The 25,512-nt window shown below is 39.6% G+C and overlaps 2 protein-coding genes and 1 pseudogene across 3 annotated transcripts; 2 read left to right on the forward strand and 1 right to left on the reverse strand.

Moving 5' to 3' along the window:
• Window positions 1-66: 66 nt before the first annotated feature.
• On the reverse strand, window positions 67-4,768 carry LOC110043809 (exosome complex component MTR3-like). The gene is made up of 11 exons (XM_089298976.1): window positions 4,625-4,768; window positions 4,495-4,552; window positions 3,899-3,977; window positions 3,559-3,604; window positions 2,872-2,937; window positions 2,489-2,551; window positions 2,293-2,353; window positions 1,715-1,800; window positions 1,376-1,420; window positions 1,018-1,128; window positions 67-886 (listed from the first exon to the last, which is right to left on the reverse strand). The coding sequence occupies exons 1-11, from the start codon at window positions 4,709-4,711 to the stop codon at window positions 785-787; spliced, it is 804 nt and encodes a 267-aa protein (XP_089155102.1). The 5' UTR covers window positions 4,712-4,768; the 3' UTR covers window positions 67-784.
• Window positions 4,769-4,948: 180 nt separating this feature from the next.
• On the forward strand, window positions 4,949-11,240 carry LOC110043808 (uncharacterized; annotated as a pseudogene). The gene is made up of 3 exons (XR_016210112.1): window positions 4,949-5,871; window positions 6,725-8,736; window positions 9,572-11,240. The product of XR_016210112.1 is annotated as an uncharacterized LOC110043808 (transcript).
• Window positions 11,241-15,100: 3,860 nt separating this feature from the next.
• Window positions 15,101-25,455, forward strand: LOC110043806 (uncharacterized). Its single transcript, XM_089271849.1, has 3 exons — window positions 15,101-15,170; window positions 17,289-22,254; window positions 23,351-25,455. The coding sequence occupies exons 2-3, from the start codon at window positions 17,337-17,339 to the stop codon at window positions 23,371-23,373; spliced, it is 4,941 nt and encodes a 1,646-aa protein (XP_089127975.1). The 5' UTR covers window positions 15,101-15,170; window positions 17,289-17,336; the 3' UTR covers window positions 23,374-25,455.
• Window positions 25,456-25,512: the final 57 nt, after the last annotated feature.

The raw sequence follows: 25,512 nt of genomic DNA on the forward strand, positions 1-25,512 counted from the left end.
TTTAACATAACATGTACATGTAGTTCTAATGGTACAATTGCACAAGGAGAAATTAAGACATTAATGTACATTCAAATGCTCAACAACAGTTGATGATTTTCTTTATTCTGATCATCTGTCCTTATTGATTATTGTAAAGAGAAATTGCCAGTAGATGTTGATCACTCTTGGAAAGAAAATAATGGTTCCTTTTGCCCTGAGTTAAACACTGGTACACAATAATTTGCCCTGTGATAACAAACATTGACAGCACAGGCTAACAGTCCACTTTAAAGTGACACTACTTCAAACAGCGTTTCTCAGTTGTGTACTTCATGTAAGTAGTCTCCCTCACAACCTCTTGGGCCAAAGTCACGCCGTGCTCCTTTTTCATGCTTGAAGTAGCCATATGGGGATGGAGGCATTGCTCAAATTTGGTCTGAACTTCTTTATAAGAAACACCAGCTGGGAAAAATTGTCTTCACAGCTGGTCAATTAGCCTGGTGCCTGGCCCTTAATGAAACCCCTAATATACAGTGTAATTATGTGCTGCTGTATCCACCAATATGAAGACCATGAGAGTGTTCAATTTAGTCAGTCTCAGTGGCAGATCCAGACCTTGAGCTAAGAGGGGGGGAGGGGGGGGGGGGGGAGAAAGGGGGTTGTTTTGCTTCCCTTGTCAGCTTTTCTTCCTTCTGTGATTTCCTCTTTTTTTACCCAAAATAAGGGTAGATCCACCACTGAATCTGTAACTTACAATACATGTACTCGTCATCCCAACATTGTTTTCAAAATTATTTACTAGCTACTTGTGTTTGGATTTGACAGTTCGCTTAACAGTGTGTACTAGGGCATCTTGAAGTACTGGGTAGGTTCTTGCACAACCTTCCATACAACATTTGAGAGCCTACAAAGAGATATGAAAACAATAATTGGGGTGTAACAACTTGTAAAGACGTTGTCTGGCGCATGTTTATTTCTCACTTAGAAGGTACTGTTCAAACCTTGACTGACTGCTCATAAGTTACATGTACTAACCTTAACTGACTGCTCGCGGGTCAGTTCACCATCTTGTAACAGACCAGACACAACATTCATTGTGGGAAGAAAAGCGACAGTAACTTTACCATCAGCTTCTGATGACAATCCCTGGCAAAATGAAGTTGACAGAGTTTTTAATTTGCATTTCTAATTCTGATTTTATAACTAATATCTTGGTCACTATTTTTCATCTGGACCACCCAGCACGTGGGAAAAGATTTACTTTCCAGGAAATCAGAGTTGTTGAATGTTGGGATTATTTCAATTTCAATTGATTAATTCTTTATTAATTTTAATATTTAATTATAATCACGTTTAATTATTACATGTAAATAAATCAAATTTTTTACAGTACCTCTTGAAATGTTGGATCCATAAGTGATGTGTTACCTTTCTGAACCTAAAATTCAGATTGAGGCAAATTCAAATTAAATCAAATTAAAAGTCTCTTCCCAGTCCACGCCTCCCTCGTGCCCTTTCACTTTGATTTACTACTAATAACAATAACAGTAACAATAACAATAACAATAACAACGACAACAACAATAACAATAGCAATAATAATTATAATAATAATAATTAATGACCAATTATTATAACATCGATTTATTACATTAAATGTTGTATAACAAACGATTTCATTCTCTTTAACAATGAACAATTGTCATGACTCCAGTCAATCAAAATTCCTTACCAAAGAGCAGGAAGAGACGAGGTCATACATTTCTATTCCAGCCTCTCCTAAGGCCAATGAAGCACAGAGGATCCCTGCTGGAAGCGCTGGTATAAAAAAAGAAAGAAGGCAAAACAATGATAACAGGTTAAACATACAACTGTAAGAGGGACTGTTCCATATCACTGAATGATGTCTATAAAATAGGGAAACAAAATAAATACAAATAGAGGCTAAATATAACATTGCACCTACAGGTGAAGGAAAGAAATTCCAACAATTTTGGCTCCAAAAATGCGTTGTCCAGTTGTCTGAGACAATTATTAGACTTGACTGTTGGGGAAGTAAGTTTTCATGTTCTCCTGCCCAATGGCAATGCTCAGGCAAGACCAAAAAGTAAGGCAAGCCGCACATGACTACCCTGTGCAAACTGACATATTTGAGACTTGCTTACAAGTCTGAACCTGGCCAAGCTAGGGCTCAGACAAGTTTGTTTCAAGCCCTGACCTATTCTCAATTTGTGCATGATGGCAGGAGTAAGGTTTGATCATCAGGATTAATGAGAGTAGCCTACTTTCAATGCATCTTTGATCACCTACCATTTCCATCATTCTCTAAAACAGTGATGTAGATGTCAACCTGGGCCTTGGGAAATTTCTCCTGTCAGGTGAAGAAAAAAAGCCCATCAATTAGTTGGCTAATGCCCTGTTACCTGGTAGACAAGGAAGGTACTAATTCATTACAGTCTTAAATTCATATTGCTTTAATGCCATTGCAGTAAAACAGTCAACTCACCAAGCAAACTGCTGGCTTTAGTGCTTGGACAACAAAAGAAGAAAACTCTTTCTCTTCTGAATCCTGATAGGAAAATAGAAAATGTACTGTTATATATGTAGGGTATAAACTTATTCTAACTAATAATTGCAAGACTTTCCCACTTGCCTTCCATACATGTATATACACAGTACATATAGATGAAGGAGGAATATTCCATCATACACTGCAGTATTTTACTATCACAGTTGTTTCCCTGAGGAATCTCAGACTTGACTATGTGTATGTATATTTATTCATGAATTTTGTCATAACCTTTGCATTTGTGGAATTTTCTAAGCTACTACCCATAGTCAAAACAAAAAGTTCAGGTGACTCCCAGCAGCAAATGAAATGTCAATCACCTGTATATGTTGTTTTCTTTGCCAGCATGAAAATGGTGCAAACTTAAATTCACAAGAGATCTTTCCCTAGTTAAACAAAAAGAAGAAGAAAAAACTGAAGACATTTTAAAGTATCTTTAACAAATTCATCCGCAAACAAGTTACCGGTAAGTACTCACAGCAAATACTCTTGAACTGAAAAATAATGATCAGCATGAAAAGCAAGGAAACTATTTAGCAAACAACAACATGTATTTTCCCAATATGTGGTCATGAGCTAAAAAGATCAATAATTTATTACTGGCTTTAAAAAATAGCCTGACTAGCTAATACAATTACATCTATTATAGGAAACAATAAGGAGCATATATCTAAAACGTAAAATTTTAAGTTCTAATTTACTTATAACTAACAACCAAAGGTTTTTCAGCTTTTAGAGTAAGTTTCCTAGAGACACTGACTCCTAAGTTGTTTTAGTGGAGACATTAATTAAAGATATTTTGACAACTTTATTCTGAATATAGACATCTTTAGCTTGGGTGTTTGTCACCCCATTTCAGACCACGTAATGATACTCTAGAGAATTCTTGCTTTCAAATTTTCAAATAGTTGTGTGTATAAAAAGAAGAATTCTCTAGAGAATATCAAATGATCTGAAATGGGAAAACAAACCACCCAAGCTAATTAAAAGACATCTATTGGACCAACCTTTTCACTAAATTCATGTTGTCTCTGTGACTCTCTTGGTCCATATCTAAAATTTAGTTAAGAACTAGTAGACACTGCTGAGAGGATCTTGGGTCAAGTATTGAGTCAGTTTTAAAATGTAGGAAAACAGAGAAAATACTTTAATGAAAATCTGATTTGTATTTATATTTAGCTGCAGTTAACTAAAAAACAAAACTCAAAAAAATGACCAAATTTTAACATGAACATGGGATGTATAATGAGAAATCAGGATAGTTCTGGTACACTTTGGTAATGCAGCAGCAGTTGTAAATAAGCAGAGCACAGTCTGGTTACCATCCATAGTTCATTACAAGGATACACAGCACAGGTGACCTTGGTCTTTTGCATCTCAATATACGCTGAGCCCCTTGCCTGACTCACTACTCCCGATCGCAGAACTGATAATATAATTTACATAAAGAATAAATTTAATACTGACATGCCAATAAAACCACCTTAAACTTTGCACAAGCTAACTAAAATTCATTTAAATAATGATTTACAAATATTTCTTTGCAGCTATATTAGAATATAGTGTGCATAAAACTTGAATTGTCGTTCGAAACTTGCAACTGTTTACATGTAGACATCTGTAGTCTCATTGGAGAATCTTGTGGTGTTAAAATGACATAATAGTCAATTTACCACCTTTACCCTTCTCAGGAATCAAACCATCCAGTGACGTTTCTAAATATTCCTCCGACGAAGCGTTAAGGAAACACGAAAATGTCGCTTTTATGAGGGAGAGCTCATACCACCGCACACTTTAATATGGCTAACGGTTCAGGAGACCAGGTTGATGCTCTTCGTGTTTAATACCTTTTTGAACCATGCACCGATCTTTTACACTATGCTCTACTACTGTACCACCTTTACATGTGGTAGGTTTATGCTTTTGTTAATTAAATCACTTACATATCGGTCGAAGTTCGTCCACTTTTCGGCCATCTTTTCGCAATCCTTCGCTGCTTGTCTGGAAGGAAACAGCTTGAAATCATGAACTATGACAGCTTAGAATGAAAATATATGACAATTAAATAGTTACCAGAGGATTCTCAAAGCATTTCTCGATTCCAGAAACAACTGGTTGCGTTTCTTCAGGACCAGCGATCCTTCTGCTATCAACAGGCATCGTGTTTCGACTCAAGTGTCAATTACTGCCAGGCGTTCCAACCTTGACGTGGGAAACTGGGTAATGAGTCAAATGGACTAGTATTCCCACTAGGGAGGGGAGGAATGCGGAAAATTCGTCATTTCGGTTCAATCTTTTGACGCAGCCAAAATATAGCGTTGATTTTCGTGAGAAACATGGTATCAATTAAAGGAAAAGAAAGTTGGCCGTCGAATGGGATTCTGAGGTAAAGATTTTATGGGTTGACTTCAGATTGCTTCATATAGGATGCGTGGTCGAAAGTTTGTTCCGGGCAGATGAAATTGTTCAATATGCTTTAAGTATTGTGTTTATATGATGGAAAGGACAAAGCGCTACGCGATTTACAGTGTTCAATACTTTTGTGGAATGGAATCCGATGGTCAAATCAGTCAACTTTACAAAATTATGCATCAATCAAATAGAGATACCCCCAGGCATTTCCATTTTTTTTTTGTCCCTGGGGGTGGAAATATGACGTCAGTGGTTATTTGGGGGTGGGGCATTTCACATCATATGGGAGGGGTAGGGGTAATTTGCCTCAAAGTCATGGTTAAGTTAGCAGTCGTCAAGACAGCACCATTCTTTCCTATGCTGTGGCTTGCAAAGAAAAGCTTTCCCAAGCTTTGGGCTGTGTTTAAAGATACATGATAGTTTCGTTTGTGAAAACTAAATACCTTGTGACACAGAGATGTTTACAGTGTGTGCTCATGTTTTTTTTTCCTTTCTAACACTCATTCTTTATCTTACCATGTATGTCCCAGGGGTAGGGGCATTTGATTGCCTAGCAGGAACCAAAAGGTTGGGTATTTGAACATCATTTTTGGCTTGGGGGATGGTAATTGCACCAATAGAAAATTCAAACTTAGGAATGGCCGAGCGGGGGAGCTGGTTTCTTAGATTGTAATTTCATGATGTTTGTCATTAGCTTGGCAGCCTGGGATGAGCCTGTAGTTAGATGCTTGTCTATTTTTTTTTCTTTCTTCCTTTTTCTTTTTTTCTTTCTTGCTCAGGTGCTCATTCCATACCTCCAGCAGCCTTACTGGTGATCCTGAGCCAGGATGTGGTCACCGGTGTGATCTTCCCAATTAAAATTTACTGACAAGAAGGTACCAATGCAACAAGCCACATTTGTTTCTCAGGTTTGACAATTTCATGTACTTGTTTATTTTTATGGAATACTTGTATGGTGTACATTAGGGGAGCAACAGTGGCCTTGTGGTTAGTATGCTGGACTCCAGAGTTGACAGATCACATTTGAATCCTTGTTGGGGTCATTTTGTTGTGTTCTTGGATGAGGCACTTTACTCTGACAGTGCCTCTCTCCAACCAGTTATATATATTGAATGCTGTGGGTAATCCTACGATGGACTAGCATCCTATCCAGGGGGGAGTAGAAGGATTTCTAGTCACTGCATGTTTCTGAAACCAGATAAGCTTTCATTGTGATGGGACACAAGGCTTGAATGCAGATTTTACTTGGTGTAAATTGGATCCTGTGTTTCAAACGTTTTAAGCTATTAATTGCGGCATAGGTGCAAATTAAAGTCCTGAGCTATGACAAGGTTTCTGCAACTTGAAAAGTTTACCATAATTTTTTAAGTTTCTCATTGTAATTCGTTATTAAAAATCTTCTCCATCCATAACCATCCTTGTTCTTTTATGGTTTATTATTATCTCTTTGCTGTTTTTCTACCTTAGTAAACTACCATTTTTTAGGTTTCCTTTAAGGTATTCCTGGAGGCTAAAGCGACATTTTTGTTTTGCCAAAATTTTTTGTCCGCAGGCCAAAATTATTCAGAATGTCATGACTGAGCTCCTTCAAGTCAACATGTAGAGCATAACATTAAAAAATAAAGGAAATTATAACTACCAGAGGACAATTCTTGGTTGATATCAGACTGATAGAGTGAACAATTCACTGGTTACTGATGCTGGATTAAAACCATAATATGGGCGATTTATCCACTGAAACTGTTTTACTTTTCCATCAAGGTTCAACAAGAGTATACAACTGCTACAGGAATCTGACTAGAACACCAACATGACAACTGCTTCACCTTCACCCCTGGCCAGCTCTGTAGAAAAGACAAATGGAGCCAAGCTGAGCAGACTTCTTATTGATGGTGGAACTCAGGTTTTACGGAATGTCTTTGACAACTACCACCCTCCTGCAAAACTTGCTGCTGATCTCAATACCAGTTATTCAATTCTTAACAATCTCTTGCGTCGAAGAATCCTCAACAGACTTCAATGGGACCAGCTGTTCCCTCCAAGTGGAGCCGCACCAGACTCCAACACTTTTGATATTACTCTTTTATTCCTCCTTCTGGCCAACTTTTGTGGACTATCCCCTCCCCCGTTAGGTTGGCACACTATCCCCTCCTGCAACTGACACTTCCCTGGAGGCAAACCTCGCACGCATTAAGTTGTTCCGCAACGAGTTGTATTGTCATGTGTCTACCACTGGTGTCGATACACCAACGTTCAATGCTCTCTGGCAGGAAATTAGTGCTGTTCTTCTTGCTCTTGGGCTGGATCAGGCAGAAATAGATAGATTAAAGGCAGAGAGCTTTGGAGAGAAAGATTATCTTGACGTGCTACTAGAATGGGCTGATAGTGAACAAGAATTCAAATCACAGCTGAAGCAACTGCGTCAGTTTCAGACTGAGACACGACAAGATATTGCGAAAGTCCTTCAGCATCAACTAGAAGATCGCAAAACTCTTGGAGGTAACTTTCCTAAGCTGGAGGAAGGTTATCGGATTGAAAACGAAACGCATCAAGCTACCAAGGAAGTTCGTCAGACTCAACTAGAGGACCACAAAACACTTCAGGACAGCATTTCCAAATTAGAAGGTGTATTCCAGACACAAATCAGAACTCATCAAGCTGTTGAAGACGTGCACGAGGCTCTTCAAGCAGGTCTCCAAGAAGTCAAACAAGAGAATGAAGACTTAAAGAGAAAAAGAGAGATGGATAGGACAGATGATTTACTAAGGAAACTAACTATGTCCGAGTTCAAAGGGGACATTGAATACCATGCACAAAGATTCCAGGAGGGAACCCGTGAGTGGATCTTTAAAAGAGTCGAGGACTGGCTAGATGACAGAACGTCCCAAAACAGGGTGATGGTTGTCAGTGGCAATGCGGGCACAGGAAAATCTGTTATCTCTGCAGTGATTTCCCAAAGAATGCAAGAAGCCGGAAGACTGTCAGGGAACCACTTTTGTCAGCATAACAATGCGCGTTACAGGAAACCTCAGTTGATGCTTCAGTCCTTGGCCAGTCATTTGACTTACGCTTTACCAGAGTACAAGAATGCTCTTGTGGAACAGCTATCAAGAAATCTGGGAGTGGACCTCAACAGCATGGGCGTGGAGGAGCTCTTTGCCTTGCTTTTTAAGGAACCAATCAGCAGGGTGGGCGACCCAGGAAGAAACATCCTTATGGTCATAGACGGCCTAGACGAAAGCGAATATCAAGGACGAAATGAGCTGCTCGATGTGATTGCCAATCAGTTTTGGAAACTTCCACAGTGGATTCGATTTTTTGTGACAACCCGAACGGAAATAAACATTGCAGACAGCCTGAAACACTTGCAACCCATTGAGCTTCAAGAAAATCAGGAAGAGAACTTAAGAGATATTCAGATATTCTTTGAAATGCAACTGAATCATGAAATTGAAGAAGAGTACAAAGATGTTCTCTTGAGGAAACTTCTTGAAACATCCGAAGGCGTCTTTCTTTATGCTTATTTCCTGATCGATTTCATCAAAAAGAATGTTTCTCTTCTCAACCCAGAACAGTTGGAGAGCAGCTTACCGTTGGGTATTTCATCAGTTTCATCAGATCTGGTGATCTGCTGAGCGTGCTAGACATTGAAGAGCGACCTTACAGTTTAGGAACCTGTGTGGGGCAGTCCCTTGTGGCCATTGGTTTATGGGTTAGATTGAAATTCGTGCATGTCGAGCTACCAAGGGTCAAGGACTCCGAAGGGAGGAAAGGTTTGTAATGCCTCGATATCCATGTAAACTGCTACGAATGAATTCATGACAATAGCATAATCTTAAAGTACACCCATGATCAAATTCTCGATATCCATTTTTTTTACATTTTCGTACACAATAGGTCTTTCCTAGACACCTTGCCAAATTCCAGTCTATTACGAACATTAGAACTCGCGTTTTTTGGACCTTTATTTCGGAGAATTTACGGCCGCCATTATTTTTCCTTGTTCCAAGTCTTGGTTGAGAATTTGAGTAAATGACGTCATTTTCTCAAAAATACCTCACGGGTCGAAATTATAATAACAATTAATACTGCAATTCGCATAAAGAATAACAAAAACTTTGGCTCTTATATTCGTGCAATTTTCTACTCTAATTGTTATTGCAATTTCAACCCGTGCGGTATTTTTGAGAACCTTGACACGGAAACCTTTAGTTTATATATTTCCTTGAAATCTTTCTGTGAGCAAAACCCAAGCTGCTAAGCGTTAAAAAAAAATTGTTCACGAGTACTTTCTCGATTGCCCATGTTCAGATAGATGTAATCAGCCACGAGGGTTCCACTTGCTACGCAGTTTTTTTCGTTGACGATCTCGGCTGTTGGGAGCAACGTGACGAGTCACAACGAAGTGGGAAGACTGACGTGAAAGGGCAAGACTGACGCTTGTTCACAGCCGTCTCTTTCAGGAGGGATAACCTTAAATCTGAGTATAAATCGAAATAGCCTCCTTTCAAGGTGTTCTTGGTCATCACCTCATTACGTACAGTACTTTTGTACACACGGGTTAGAGTGTTAGGTTTACTGATCACTTCATGCCTCAATCTTTTCCAGGTTCCTTTACCAAGCACAGGTGAATTAGTCAAGGATGCTGTTCTTGATACAGTTAGTTACTGGAACGTCTGACACGAATGTCAGAGTTGCCCAACGATTCCAGGAACTGATGACCGAAACATACAGAACATGCTGCTGTACATTTCAGATGGAGCTTTTTCAAGGAACGTTTTGAATGAATTTTGTTTTCATATCACGTATAAAGAATCGAACTGCTTCGAGCAGTTAAAATTTTTAAGGCAGTTTGACAACTCTAGTGGTTTTGATAGTAAGACTGAGATCAATTAATGGAATAGAACCGTTTAGTAATTAACAATTAGTTAATGAGCTCGAGATTTCTATGAGGTGATAGTTTATGAGGCCGAAGGCCGAATCAACTATCACCTCATAGAAATCGAGAGCGAATAATCTAATTGTTTCAGTAGAATTCTAACTTAAATTAACGCAAAGAATGGTTTCCAAATATTTTTTCGACGTATTATTGAACTTTACGCTTTAACAGAATCGCACGTATTGAATTGTCCTTGGTAAATTAGCAGTTGTTTACGCGCGCGCACCGGTTTTTCATAATTTCAAGTTTTTAAAGTCAAGAACCCGTTTATGTCCCTCTTTTTGTCTTCTCAGGAATATAGTTATCCATTTACATCTAAACTTGCTTCTAAAACTTCGGAAAAACGATGAAAACGTCGCATTTCGTGGACGACCGACAGCTACTGTATTCTAATGGCTGATAGTATACGAGTAGCTCAGCCAATCATATTGCAGCATTTGCATTAGTATACTAGTAGAATTCTACTAAATGTGATTATTTGGAAAGGAATACTGAATCAGATACGTACTGAGAACATTTTCTTCTTACTGACACACCTCAGAGCCATAGCACAGGATAACATGTAACAATATCAGAATGAAAACTTGAGTTGGATGATTGTGCACCGTAGCTGGAGTTCCAAAATTTGAAACCGAGAACGTAAGCCTCTCTGAAGTAATGTAAGTAACTTTTAAACAGACCATTGAAGTCATTTTGACTGTAACGCATTTCAGGACATTTGTTTACTTTTTCTTTTCCACTCCAGTGGAATACTGATGTAAAGTGATATTCGTTGATAAGAGTCAACCAAAACTGAATTGCATCCTTTTTTGTCAAATTTAGATCAATTCGGGCTTCATCCGTTACCTTTGTTGTCATTCAAGCTTTGACGTATAATTTGGAAACGAAAACATTGGCATTGCACTAATCAACCCGTGCCTAGAGCAGAGATCGCGTCTAACGAGCTCGCAGAAACCGAACTAAACAAGGGTCATAATTGAATGTGGACTTAGTTTCTTGGGTATGTATTGAGTATTCAACAATGGCTTAACGTAACAATTCTAATTTGTCTGCAAGACCTCGCCATAGCAACGGTCAAACAGAATATTTATCAAATGCATGCCATTAACAGAAGTTTTCTAAGTCAACTAACTTCCAATAAGGATTTGTAATTTTTACATGGAGAAAAAATATATTTGACTTAACCGTGGCGTTAACTGCTCGGTTTTTCAGGTTCTCCACATCTTAACTGAGTAATCAGTCCTAGACGATCATGTAGGTCAGAAAAATAATTAACTTTGTATTGGTTATTTGTAACAAATAAAGTGTAGTGTCGATATTCCGTTTTCAAACCTAAAAGTGCCATATAGTGAAAGCTCTCTTGACAGAACTGGGCTCAAAATGGTTCATCTTGTTACCAGCGCTCCAACAAAATCCGGTTTAAACTCCCAAACAACTGTTATCATTTAACATTTCTGTATGGGACTATTCCCGTACATGCCTGCAAACTTTTTATTTGTAATTGCCTGTCATTGAATGCCAATGGAGATCAACTATGGACCCTTGGTTCGGAAAACTAGTTCTCAACAGGACTGAAAAAGAGGCTGGTTACTGTGCAACTTTGGTAATTTGGTATCACGGGTCTCTTGAACGAAAGAAGATCTTTGCGAGCTGAATGTTTTGCTTTGTTTATAAAATGGTACTCGATATATGTCGATCCACGCAGCCATTTTTGTTTTTTTGTTTTTTGTTTTGTTTTTTTTGTACCAGTCCCCTTGATCCGTCTGTTTGTCACTATTCGTCCTAAGCCTCTTGATATGGATCAGATTTATGTCGACTCACACAGGATGACTTATCCGCCTAACCATTTGAAACTTTTTAAAGACGAATAAATCGTCAGAAAACTTGTGCGTTCAGGCCATCAACAAAAGCCAAAAGCCCATTTTGCTCTGACCAAGGACTTACGCTCGAAACGTCAGCGTAACATTATCTCTACGGTGGTCAATTTACCTTTATCAACTTCAATGAATAGGTCAGTGTTTCATTTTCTCCCTGACGCGGCCCAACGGTTTCTTTTATTAGAAACTACTTTGTTATTTCCTAGTCAAGCGCAATCGCGCGGATCCAACCATCAATCACGTCTTTAATTTACTTTTAACGGAGCGAGACATCAAAAATGCAAATACGGTCAGTCAGGATCTTAACTGTACGTTCCATCCCGCAGGGCTTGCCATACGTATTCTAGATCATTCTAACCGACAGCGGAAGATACAACAAGCACGCGGCAATTGCTTAGAGACATCCACAGGACATGCGACAAACACAGATACCTAGAAAGGATGATTGCACCCTGGAGGACACCACATAGGATTCTCAAGGTAGCACTGGCGTTGCTCTAGGTAACTTGGTTGAATGTGTTATTTGTCGGTCAAAACCTTTGTGATTATCCGATGCATATTTCCTCTTAAAGCTTGGTTTAGACTTTAATTGAAACGCATCTTCGAAACATTTTCTTTTCCATTTTGCCTGGCCTCAAGTTGGACGATTTCATTTGAAAAGTGGATAAAGTTGATAACAATCACTGAGAAACGATGATCTCAAGGAATTGAATATATTTCGTTGGCATGTCCACGACACAGACATTATCTCATGCATGAGCAAAATATTTGTAAATGTCCACGTCTTTGACGTTACCGCATTAGATAGATAGTAAGAAATGCATGAAACGCAGTAAGAGCTCATCAAGTGACTGTGAAATTATACAGAGGGAATTTAGCTTCCCCAGTAAAACAGCGAAAACCAGTGTTTAAACCATAAAGCTACTATCATGTCAAGGCGTTTTTCAGAATGCAAACTATGCATCTCAGCATGATTTAAGCAGATGAGACTTTTAATTCACCTTTATTAGATCCTAATGAGCTAAGATCTCTGGAGATGTGTGAATAGTTTGAAGGAGTCGAACAAGCTATCCGGTAGGACACAAAGAGTAGTCGAATTAAATCATCAATTTGTGAACATTATTGTAATATATAATTTATGGACAAATGAGCTAGGATAATCAACAGTGCATGTTGATGGCTCGGTTGCATGAAATAGATTTAATTACGTACTCTTGAGTTTGTTTGGTACCTCAAAGTCGACAAAGCCCATCTTTACTTCATGATTTCGACTGCATGTAGACTCCGGCACATCTAGGGAGTCTGACTTTTTTTCTGTTAAGACTTCATTCATACGTTCATGCATATTACAGTCTATGTTCATGGCTCAGTTGCATTGAAAAAATTTAATTACGTACTCCTGAGTTTGTTCCGTGGACTCTCTTTTTATAAGAATATTGTTTCTCTAGTCGAGACTGAATGTTCTTTTTTTTCTGCCCATTTTAGGCTGAAATATTCTTGTGAATATTATTAGATTATAGACGGTGTATGACAATTCTGTTTTCGAATGTATTTGGTTTCTGGATGGTGTTAAAGTAATTTTGGAGTCAGCCTGCAGGCATTAAGGCCTGATATGACGCACATAACTTCTTGCAGAAATGTTATTAGCATCGAGCATACGACTAGTGCTGTTTCTGTTGCGTTTTGGAAAGTTTTGCCATTTAGAAAAAGAAAGATTATATTTTTAGGTTTTGTCTTATATATTTGTAATTTTAACGAGTTGTTAAGTATGTGACAATTCAACCGCTTCGGGGCTTGCCGTGATTTTACTTAATAAAGCTATCTATTTTCATAAAGCTATCTATCTAAGAATCAACGAAAAATGAATTCCGTCCTTTTTTTGTCAAATTTAGATCAATTCGGGCTTCATCCGTTACCTTTGTTGTCATTAAAGCTTTGACGTATAATTTGGAAACGAAAACATTGGCATTGCACTAATCGACCCATGCCCAGAGTATAGATCGCGTAGGACGAGCTCGCAGAAAGCGAACTCGACAAGGGTCATAATTGAATGTGGACTTAGTTTCTTGGGTTTGTATTGAGTATTGAGCAATGGCTAAACGTAACAATTCCAATTTATCTCCAAGACTTCGCCATAGCAACGGCCAAACAGAACACTTATCAAATGCATGCCTTCAACAGAAGTTTTCTAAGTCAACTAACTTCCAATAAGAATTTGTAATTTTTAAATGGAGAAAAAAATATTTGACTTACCGTAGCGTTAACTGCTCGCTTTTTTAGGTTCTCCGTATCTTAACTGAGTAATCAGTTCTAGACGATCATGTAGGTCAGAAAAATAAATAACGTTGTATTGGTTATTTGTAACAAATAAGGTGTAGTGTCGACGTTCCGTTTTCAAACCTAAAAGTGCTATACAGTCAAAGCTCTCTTGACAGAACTGGGCTCAAAATGGTTCATCGTGTTACGACCGCTCCAACAAAGTGTAGTTTAAACTCCCATACAAATGTTATCATTTTGCATTCCTGTATGGGACTATTTCCGTATGTGCCTGCAAATATTCATTTGTAATTGCCTGTCATTGAAAGCCAATAGAACTAATAGAGATCAACTGTAGACCCTTGGTTTGGAAAACTGGTTCTCAAAATACTGAAAAAGAGGCTGGTTACTGCGCAACTTTGGTAATTTGGTATCACAGGTCTCCTGAACGAAAGAAGATCTTTGCGAGCTGAATGTTTTGCTTTGTTTATAAAATGATACTCGATATATGTCGATCTACGGCAGCCATTTTGTTTTTTTGTACCAGTCTCCTTGATTTCAAAACCGTCTGTTTGGCACTCTTCGTCCTTTTTGATATGCATTTATGTCGACTAACACAAGATGACTTATCCGCCTAACCATTCGACACTATTTTTAAAGGCGTATAAATCGTCAGAAAACTTGTGCGTTCAGGCCATCAACAAAAGCCAAAAGCCCATTTTGCTCTGACCAAGGACTTACGCTCGAAACGTCAGCGTAACATTATCTCTACGGTGGTCAATTTACCTTTATCAACTTCAATGAATAGGTCAGTGTTTCATTTTCTCACTGACGCAGCCCAACGGTTTCTTTTATTAGAAACTATTTTGTTATTTCCTAGTCAAGCGCAATCGCGCGAATCCAACCATCAATCACGTCTTTAATTTACTTTTAACGGAGCGAGACATCAAAAATGCAAATACGGTCAGTCAGGATATTAACCGTACGTTCCATCCCGCAGGCCTTGCCATACGTATTCTCAGAGATCGTTCTAACCGACAGCGGAAGATGCAACAACCACAGAATAGCTTGGAGACATCCACAGGCTATGGGACAAACACAGATACCCTGGAGGAGACCACATAGGATTCTTAAGGTAACACTGGCGTTGCTCTCGGTATTTCGGTTGAATGTTTTATTTTGGCGGTCAATACCTTTGTGATTATCATGCATATTTCCTCTTAAAGCTTGGTTTAGACTTTGAATTGAAACGCACCTTCGAAACATTTTCTTTTCCATTTTACCTGGCCTCTAGTTGGACGAGGTTCATTTGAAAAGTGGATCAATAAAGTTGATAACAATCGCTGAGAAACGATGATCTCATGCAAGGAATTGAATATATTTCGTTGGCATGTCCACGACAGAGACATTATCTTTAGCATGAGCAAAATACTTGTAAATGTCCACGTCTTTGACGTTACCGCATTAGATAGATAGTAAGAAATGCATGAAACACAGTAAGAGCTGATCAAGTGACTGTAAAATTATACAGAGGGAATTTAGCTTCCCCAGTAAAACAGCGAAAACCAGTGCTTAAACCATAAAGCTATATCATGTCAAGGCGTTTTTCAGAATGCAAACTATGCATCTCAGCATGATTTAAGCAGATGAGACTTTTAATTCACCTTTATTACATCCTAATGAGCTAAGATCTCTGGAGATGTGTGAATAGTTCGAAGGAGTCGAACAAGCTATCCGGTAGGACAAAAAGAGTTGTCGAATTAAATTACCAGTTTGTGAACATAATTGTAATATTTAATTTATGGACAAATGAGCTAGGATGATCAACAGTGCATGTTGATGGCTCAGTTGCATGAAATAGATTTAATTACGTACTCTTGAGTTTGTTTGGTACCTCAAAGTCGACAAAGGCCATCTTTACTTCATGATTTCGATTGCATGTGAAGACTCCGGCACATCCAAGGAGTCTGACTTTTTTCAATAGAGTTTCATTCATACATTCATGCATATTACAGTGTATGTTCATTGCTCAGTTGCATTGAACAAATGTAATTACGTACTCCAGAGTTTGTTCCGTACACTCTTTTTTTAAAAGAATATTGTGTTTCCAGTCCGGGCTGAATTTCTTGTTTTTCTGCCCATTTTAGGCTGAAATATTATTGGGAATATTATTAGATTTATAATTAAATGAATGCGCGCGCTCTGATTGCCCAATCAGATATGGGTTATTGTGTCAGTAAACTCATTGAAATTTCGCGTGTCTTCTGAATTATTGTATAAAAGCAATAGACCACAAGTTTTTATGGTTTATAGGCTGATAAACCACTTGGGATGTTGGAAGAACACACGAAGAATTCGTAAGTCACTCGCGTGCGGCTCGTGATTTACGAATTCTTCTCGTGTTCTTCCAACATCCCGCGTAGGCTATGAGCCCATAAACCATAAAAACTTGTGGTCTATTGCTTAAATAGTGTATGAAATTTCTGTTTTCGAATGTATTTGGTGTCTGGATGGTGTTAAAGTGATTTTGGAGCCGGCCTGCAGGCATTAAAACCTGATATCACGCGTATAACTTCTTGCAGAAATGCTATTAGCATCGAGCATACGACTAGTGCTGTTTTTGTTGCGTTTTGGAAAGTTTTGCCATTTAGAGAAAGAAAGAATTTCATACGGCTTAGTTAAAAAAGTTTAATTGTTTTGTGTTTACAAAATTTCAAACACAAAATTGTATTCTTTTCAAAATCTAAGGTTCGGGATTATTCTAAAAATATTCTTAAAATTCGGCAATTTCAGCCTCGATATTCTTATAAATCATAGTCTTATTAAAAGAAAGAGTGTACTTCAAAGTGGACAAAGCCCATTTATTTAACTTTTACACCATGATTTAGAAAACCTATTCCAGTGAATTTAGAAACTACACGCCACGTAGGGACTGTGTTGCAGGGTGTAGTCAATATCAATATTAATGTAACAAACATAATGTTGACAAACGAACGAAAACCTTACCTCTCCATTCTTTTGAATTCATATTAAAATAAGGTTGGCTAGCCAGGAGAGAATCAAATTATAAAATACTAGGAGCTTGGGAATCGGAACCGTCGAGGGTTGGCGCCCGGCAATTGATTTCAATCGTATGTCTCTATTATCTTTCTTTTGAGTCTGACAACCTCCATTGCAGTGATACTTGTATTCTATTTGAAAATTCTGAAAATGGCGAGATTAATCACTAACAATTTGTTGCCTACTAATTTAGGTTCTGTATCATTAAAGAGGCTGCATAAACTTCATCCAGTCACCTTAAATGGCAGCTGCTGTACCGTCGCCCCTAATCAGCAGCGCAGAGAAGACAAATGGAGCCAAGCTGAGCAGACTTCTGATAGATGGCGGAACAACGGTTCTGAGGAACGCTTTTGATAACTACCATCCTCCTGCAAATCTGGCTGCTGATCTTAACGTGCAATTTAAAACCCTGCGAAGTCTCCTGCGTCGACGAATCCTCAATAAATGCCAATGGGAAAAACTTTTCCCTTCTAGTGGAGCCAAGCCAGACTCCAACTCTTTCGACATCACTCTTCTATTCTTGCTTTTGACTAACATTTGTGGACTATCACCTCCTCTGTCAGGTTGGCACACCAAGCCACCCCCAAGTGACACCTCCTTTGAGGCAAACCTGGCTCGCATTAAGTTTTTCCGCAATGAATTGTATGGTCATGTGTCTTCTACTGGTGTTGATACACCAAGGTTCAAGGCCCTGTGGCACGAAATTAGCGCAGTTCTTGTTGCTCTTGGGCTGGATCAGGCAGAAATAGATCGATTACAGGCAGAACGCTGCGGAGAGGACGACTATCTTGACGTGCTGTCTCAGTGGACTGATAGTGAGCTAGATGTCAACTCACAGCTAAAAGAAGTCCGTCTGAGTCTGACTGAAACACAACAAGACGTCAAGAAAATACTTCAGAACAAAGCAGAAGATTGCAAAATCCTTGAAGAAAGCATTTCCAAACTGGAAGAGATTAGGCAGATCGAAATCAAAACACATCAAGCTGTCAAAGATGCACGTCAGACCCAGTTAGAAGACCAGAAAACATTTCATAACACTATGTCGAGACTGAATGAAATTCATAAGATCGAAAACGAAACACATGAAGTAATCAAAGAAACACATCACGATACCATCTCAAAACTAGAAGGAGTATCCCAGACTCAAATCAAAACTCGTCAAGCTGTCGAAGAAGTGCATGACATTCTTCGAGCTGGTCTTCAAGAAGTCAAACAAGAGGTTGAAGACTTTAAGAGAAAAAGAGAAATGGACAGGGCAAATGAAGTACTTCGAAGCCTAAGTAAGTCCGAGTTCACAGGAGACATTGAGTATCATGCACAACGATTCCAGGAGGGAACTCGTGAATGGATCTTCAAAAGAGTTGAGGACTGGCTAGATGACCGAACATCCCCAAACCGGGTGATGGTAATTAGTGGAAATGCAGGGATGGGGAAATCTGTTATCTCTGCCGTCATTTGCAAAAGAATGCAGAACGCTAGTAGACTGTCAGGGAGCCACTTTTGTCAGCATAACAATGTACGTTACAGGAAACCTCAGCTGATGCTTCAGTCCTTAGCCAGTCATCTGAGTTACACTGTACCAGAGTACAAAAAAGCCCTCACGGAACAACTATCAAGAAATTTGGGGATGGAACTCAACAGCATGGGCGTGGAAGAGCTATTCTCGTTACTTTTCAAAGAACCGCTTAGCTCCGTAGCTGACCCTGGAAGAAATATCCTAATGGTAATAGATGGACTGGACGAGAGTGAGTATCAAGGGCGCAATGAACTGCTGGATGTGATTGCAAATCAGTTCCCCAGGCTTCCACAATGGAATCGATTTTTTGTTACCACCCGATCAGAAATTAACATCGCAGACAGCCTGAAGCATTTGCAACCCATACATCTTGATGAAAATCAGGAAGAGAACTTGAGAGACATTCGGCTATTCTTTGAAATGCGGTTGAGTCCTAAGATTGCGGCAGAGCAAGAAGATGTTCTCTTCGCGAAACTGGTTGAGAAGTCTGAAGGTGTTTTTCTTTATGCGTATTTCCTGATAGACCACATTCAAGAGAATGTTCCCCTTCTCACCCTTGAGCTGTTGGAGAGCAGCTTGCCGCTGGGTATTTCTTCCGTTTACCTTTCCCATTTCAAACGGTTAGAGAATGAACTTCGCAAAGAGCTGAAGATGGACGAAGACCAAGTGTTGAATTTTTTGTGCGCCTTTACCGCTTCAAGAGAACCAATGCCAGTAGCGTTTGTTTCAAGACTATTAAGCCCTGGTGGAAAGTCATTGTCCGCTCAACGAAGAATAAACAAAGCAGTAGCCTCCATCTCTTCGCTTTTGCCAGTTCGCAATGACTGTCTTCACTTTTTCCACAAATCAATCAAAGACTGGTTGACGAACACCTCGTGCTATGGGCGACATGATTTCACCGTGGACGAGAAGGAAGGTCATCGGATTCTTTTTGACCTTTGCAGGAATGAGCTTGACAATATCAAGCAAAAGGGTGTACATAATTCCTCCTTCAATGACACTGAAAGGTACGCTTTGCAACATGGTGTCCAGCACATGATTGAGCTGATCAAATCGGGTGAAAGTCCAAGACCTTGTGATATAGAAGAGCTGATTAATACGTATGTGACCGATTTGGAGCTCATTTATGCCAAACTTTGTGTGAACAGCACTGCCCCCTCCGAAGATATTTTCAGTGTTCAAAAGCACATTAAGCCAACCGTTCTCGGTGAGCGAAGTCAGTCTCTTTTAGTCTCTTTTCTAAAAGTGCTTAAGAAGCACTCTTATCTCTTAAAAGACCATCCGCATCTTTGGTTCCAAAGTGTGATCAATGAAGGACCTTCTGAGCTATCATCTAGAGCTGCAACCATCATGGAAAACAGGCTTCCTCCTGTGCCGTACATGAAATACTTAGACAAAAAAGAAGAGAATGGAGCAGTTCAAGCGCGATTTTACTGTTCAGATACGGTGGCATGTTTTGATGTTTCACCTGATATGGATTACATGGTGTGCGAATGTTGTGATGGAACAATCCATATGTGGTCTCTTAAAACTGGCAACATTGAATGGATTCGACCTTCGTTAATCAAGAGAGTGTATCATGGTGTGCATACAGACTACAGCCTATCTTCCGATGGAGGTGCGTATCGTGGGATAGATTATAACGTTTTGACTTTTTACCGTTCTGTCGTTTTTCATCCTAGTGGAAAGTATGTCCTACCAGGTAGTCTCCGAAGTGTTTATACTCTTGACGGAGATTGTAATTACCTTTTTCGACAGAGCAACGGCGTATTCTCACATTGTGCTTTTCCTAGAGAGAAAAGAATAATCTTAACAGACTCTTGTGATGATCCAAAGAAAGTAGTCTTGTGGAGTATGGAAAATGGTCAAGAACTAAAGATCATTGCTTGGGAAAATGATATTACAGCTTTCGCCATATCCCATGACGGGACACTCGTCGCTTTTGCTGACTTGCCTGGTTATATCTCCCTTGTTGATGTGGACAAATGGCATGGGCAATATTTGTTCAAGCGTAAAAACGCGGGGTGTGGTTTGTTACACTTCACAACAGACAATGAGGCCCTTGTTTGTGGCTATCTTCCTCATAGTGTGAAAGACCTCGGATGTTATCAATTTGGTTGGGCGTCTGAGAATGAACCAACATTTCTCCTTATTGAATTCAAAAAATGTCTCTCTTTTTCTTCATCCCGTGGCTCTCTGCTCTCTCCTGCACTAAACTTCTTCTTGTGGCCAATTGAACCAAGGACACTGACGAAGAAACTTTTTTCCGACGACGGTTTGCTCTCAATTTGGGTGAACAATGTCCGCCTTGTTTTTCCATCCTTACCTGCAGGATTCTACAAGAAACTGTCGAAAGAAACAGCATTGGTTGGCAGCCCATCTCTTAAGTACGTCGTCGCAGTTGACCTTGACTTGCTGAATGAAGTGAATTCAGCCTCCACCCGAGGTGTGGTCGAAAAAGTTGAACTTTCTTCTGAAGGAGACACCATTTATTGCGTTAGTTTAGAAGAAGATGAGGACACTGGTAGAGTAATACTAGTGACTGTTTACCGAATGTCAACTCGAGAAGTCTTGGCGAAAAAGTTTTTCACCTGCCCATCACTGTGTCTTGTTCCCATGAAGGAAGGTGTTATACTTTGTTTGAAGGATCAAGTACCAGAGCTGTGGAATTTTGAGCTGACCGAATGTGTCCGACCTATTGCCAGACTAACAGGTACTGAAAAGCTTATTCATTTATCAGATGAGCTGATAGCCTGTGTATGGAACTGTCGTACATTAACGCCTGACGAATTATTGGATTTCAGTTTTTTTCATTCATCAGTGGCAGAAAATTCGTCGAATCTACTTCCGGAAGATGAGTCAGTGGAACAAGATGTTGATGAGTCTGTAGATGAAGGAGATTCAACATTTTCATATAATTCATCAAATTTGGACAATTCGTTAGATTCCATTGATATTGACTGTGCAATTAATTATTTAAACATGTTAATGATTTCGAATAGTTTTGAACTCTTTCGAATGCTTGTTGTGGACATCGTCAGTGTAACTAATGGAGAGTGTGTTTCATCCATCAAGACAAGGGTTCGCTGTGACGAAGATGTACGGTTTGTCTCATGCAATAGTCAGAACCAGCTGCTAGTCTGTACCACTCAGGAAAGAGTAGAAGGCTCACTTACGGTAGTACAGTTCACAGTTAGTTTAAGGAACTACAGCTCATTTAAGTGTGTCTGGGAAAGAAATGAGAAAAGTATTGAAGGACCTACTTTGCCGCCATACTTCGTGTTCTCCCCTGAAGAACAGTTTGTTGCCACGTGGAATTCCTTTCATTCGGGTTATGGCGTTCACATTCTTGATGCACAAACCGGAAAAACACGCCATAGCTTGCTCACAGACCAAGGTAACATCATTGACTGCAAGTTTGTTCTTAATGATGAGTCTCTGGTTTGCTGCAGTAAGGACAACTTTCTTCGATTGTTCAACATCAGGTCTGGAGATCTACTCAGCGTGCTAGACATTGAAGAACAACCCCACTGTTTAGGAGCCTGTTTGGACAAGCCTCTTGTCGTCATTGGATTATTAGGTGCCAGACTGAAATTCGTTCATGTCAAGTTGCCGAGCGTCCAGGGCGCTGAAGGGAAGAAAGGTGAGAAATACCTTCATTGTAATTGGTCTTAGTGTTTTCCTTCCGCTAGAGTTAGCTGCATTGTGTATGGCTGTTAGGTTGATCGTTTATTCCTATTGATGACAATTATACACCGAAGTCCAATAGCAGGAAAACCTTTGAGAAGTTAATCTAACAGTAATCCCCGGCCATTGAAGATTCTGTACTATCAATTTTACTATCTTGTGGTCATATTATAATAGTAATAATTGCCCCCGCGAGGAGGAATTAATCGTACCCCCCGCGTATTAAGAAGTAATGCAATTTTGGCAGTATCTGTCGTACGGGAATCGAATCGATCCCGATTTGAAGAAACCAGGCTCGCACGGTGGTCCCGGTTAATTTTTCGGTAAGTTGAAGGTTGAGTTCAGCTACGATTCTCCAATATGGTCTACACGATGATTTTAGCGCGATCAAGTAATTTCCCCTCTAGAGAAAATCTAAAACTATTTCAAAGATCCTGAAGATGTATTTTGGGAAGAAACGTTTTGTAATGTTACGAAAGCGTTTACCATTTGTGAGAGCTAACATTAACAAGTAAACCTGAAACTTCAACATATGTACATGACTCAGTAAAGAAGGTAAAGTAATGGCCAGGAACACCTTAGCCCGTGTAGCTGGCGGCATTTCGCACGCGAGTGTGTTTGTTTTGGCGGTCCAGTCGAGCGTGAACGCGAGTGGCGCTCGTGAATTCCCTCACGACCTTCACCCGCGTGGGCGGCTCCGTTACTAAGAATCACTCGCTCACGAATCCCGCCAGCTACGCAGGCCAAGAACACTTTGAAAGAATGCTAATTTGGTTATCCTTGTTGACAAATCTCTGTTGACAGCCCACAAGAAAAGCGTAGGTCTTACCTTCTCATTTCAGTCTATTAAATTTAATTCTCCTCGGTTTTCAGCTATACTCAATACATGTAAGTTTTTTACCGCACTCTTTCGAACATAAACTCGATAGCGTAATCACACCCGAATATGTACTATTGAACGTGGGCAATTGAAGTGTTCGTCAACACTTTTATTAAGTGAAGCAGCTTGGGTACTACTCGGAGTCATTACATGTCTCTTCTATCTTTTGCAGGTTCCCTTACCAAACAGAAGTGAACTGGATCTGATGCATCCTGTACTTGTTACAGTCAGTTATTGGAACGGGATTTCAAAGCAGCACAGCTGGTTCAGGAACTGATGGTCTGTTTTGACGGCAGTTGAGTCCCAGACTAAGAAACATGTAGAACATGCTGCCGTACATTTCAGATGGAACTATTTTCACTGTATTTCAAGGACCTTTATTAATGAAATAATGTCATATCGAACTGTAAAGCTATGTTAGGATAATCTGGTACGGGGTAATGGACATTGATTTCACGAACTCGTAGATGACGAATACAAAGATATGACGAAAAAACCCTGATGTCTCAGTTATTTCTGAAGGCATTGACAAAGTTTTTGTTTTTAGCTTTTTTGCAGCTGGTATGCATGGTTTGTTCGGTCATTTTCTGTCATTCATACAATAAGTTCTACGAGCCTCGTCATAATTGTTGAAACACTTCGGTTTCCTTACATTTTGCCCCTCCCAAGGGGGGTACTTCCTTATATGGGCTACATAGGTATTTGCGGCCCCTAAGGGTATGTTTTTTTTAGCCTTTTTAGCCAAATTAGGTATCGATTTTGGCCATTTTGATCGTAAATAGGGTATGGTTTTTGCACTCTTGTATTGAGGGTCCGGTCATAAATAGGGAATGAAGTTTTTGGTCAGGTTATAAAAAGGGGAGGGAAATACACGGATTGTGGTCATAAATAAGGTGAGGGTTTTGGGAAGCTGGCCTCACACCCCCACCCAATTTTTATGGAAGTACCCACCCCGGGGCTCCTCCCCACCCCTGTGCAATGTTGACAAGACACTTTGAACGGACACATTAATGCGTTTTGCCATTTTCCAACATTAACGGGTGGGGGAAGGGGGTTTTGACGCGTTTTTACTACTTGCTATGATCGAAATTTGAAACATTTGTATGTGTTTCAACCATAAATGTGACGAGGCTTCTAGGTTAAGATTAGAGGGCTGACGTTTATGCAAAGCATCTAGATTGGTTTCGGAATGACCTTTCGGAATGTGACAACCAGCAGCGGAATTTAATCCCGTGAAGTGTTCTCTCTAAACATAGCTAAGCTTTTGCACATTATGCTTTTGTTTCGCCCCACTAAAATGCACTGATTTTGTGCTCCATTTTGCTACTCACATGCTCTATCTTTCAAAAAGAACAAGTCACGCAAATGCTCGTATAATTCTCATTATACACAAAGCTATTTTTATCAACTGTACCGTTTTTAGACTAAACTACAAGGTATAAGTTGGATAACAGCAATATGTACAATATCATATAGCAACTTGAAATCGTCCTAACTCTCGTTAGCCGGCACAGACGATTCAGGCAATACCGAGAACGCAATGAACACAGTCTTTTAATTCCTCAGTCGACCACGAGGATTTTTCTTACAACAACAATTGTTGAGAGACTCCCTCAGAGAGGGCCTAAGTACAGGCGACGGGGACAACACTCTTGCATGAGTCAAACCTTTGACCTGTCCTCAGTCGACTTCACTGGGCTATCATGCCAGTGCTTCACTGTAGATCCTGCATTTGAACTTTTAAATTCTTTATTTTCTTTTAACTACTTTTGAAATTTATGATTTTGTAGAAAACAACAACAAAAGCAAACAAAAAAACATAAAACGTCTCTAAATTAAAACGTCACTAAAATGCTCGGAAAAATGCCAGCATAAAGAACAAAAGCCTAGAGACAGAGGCAACACACTTTGAAGTGATTACATCTGCGTCCCGAGGGGCGTGATAGCCTCATGGTTAATGCGCTAGGACTCCGGTCGAGCAGTCCAGGTTCTAGCCCTAACCAGGGTCATTGTGTTTCATTGTACCTCCCAATTCAAATTGAAGGTGTCACGTGTCATGGGTCAAAACGCACTAACTGCCTAGTCACTCTCTCTCTATCTTTTGACTCACACGTGATCACAGGCGGCCCAGACGTTGTATACGATTAATACGTGACATTATGCTGTTGGCGATTACGTTACAATTTTGGCCGTTTATAAGACAATGTATGAGAATGCTTCGAAAATTACTCTAAATGCTACGTGTAGAAAATAATTTGAATAAAATGGCTTACCTTATGTTTGCATTGCGTTGTTTTAATGTCTCTGGGTTCCTGGAGGTGGTTTAGAGCCATT

The sequence above is a fragment of the Orbicella faveolata genome, unplaced genomic scaffold, assembly GCF_042242905.1.
Source record: "Orbicella faveolata isolate gen_17 unplaced genomic scaffold, um_ofav_v1 contig_34, whole genome shotgun sequence".
In the NCBI taxonomy this organism is placed as follows: domain Eukaryota; kingdom Metazoa; phylum Cnidaria; class Anthozoa; order Scleractinia; family Merulinidae; genus Orbicella; species Orbicella faveolata.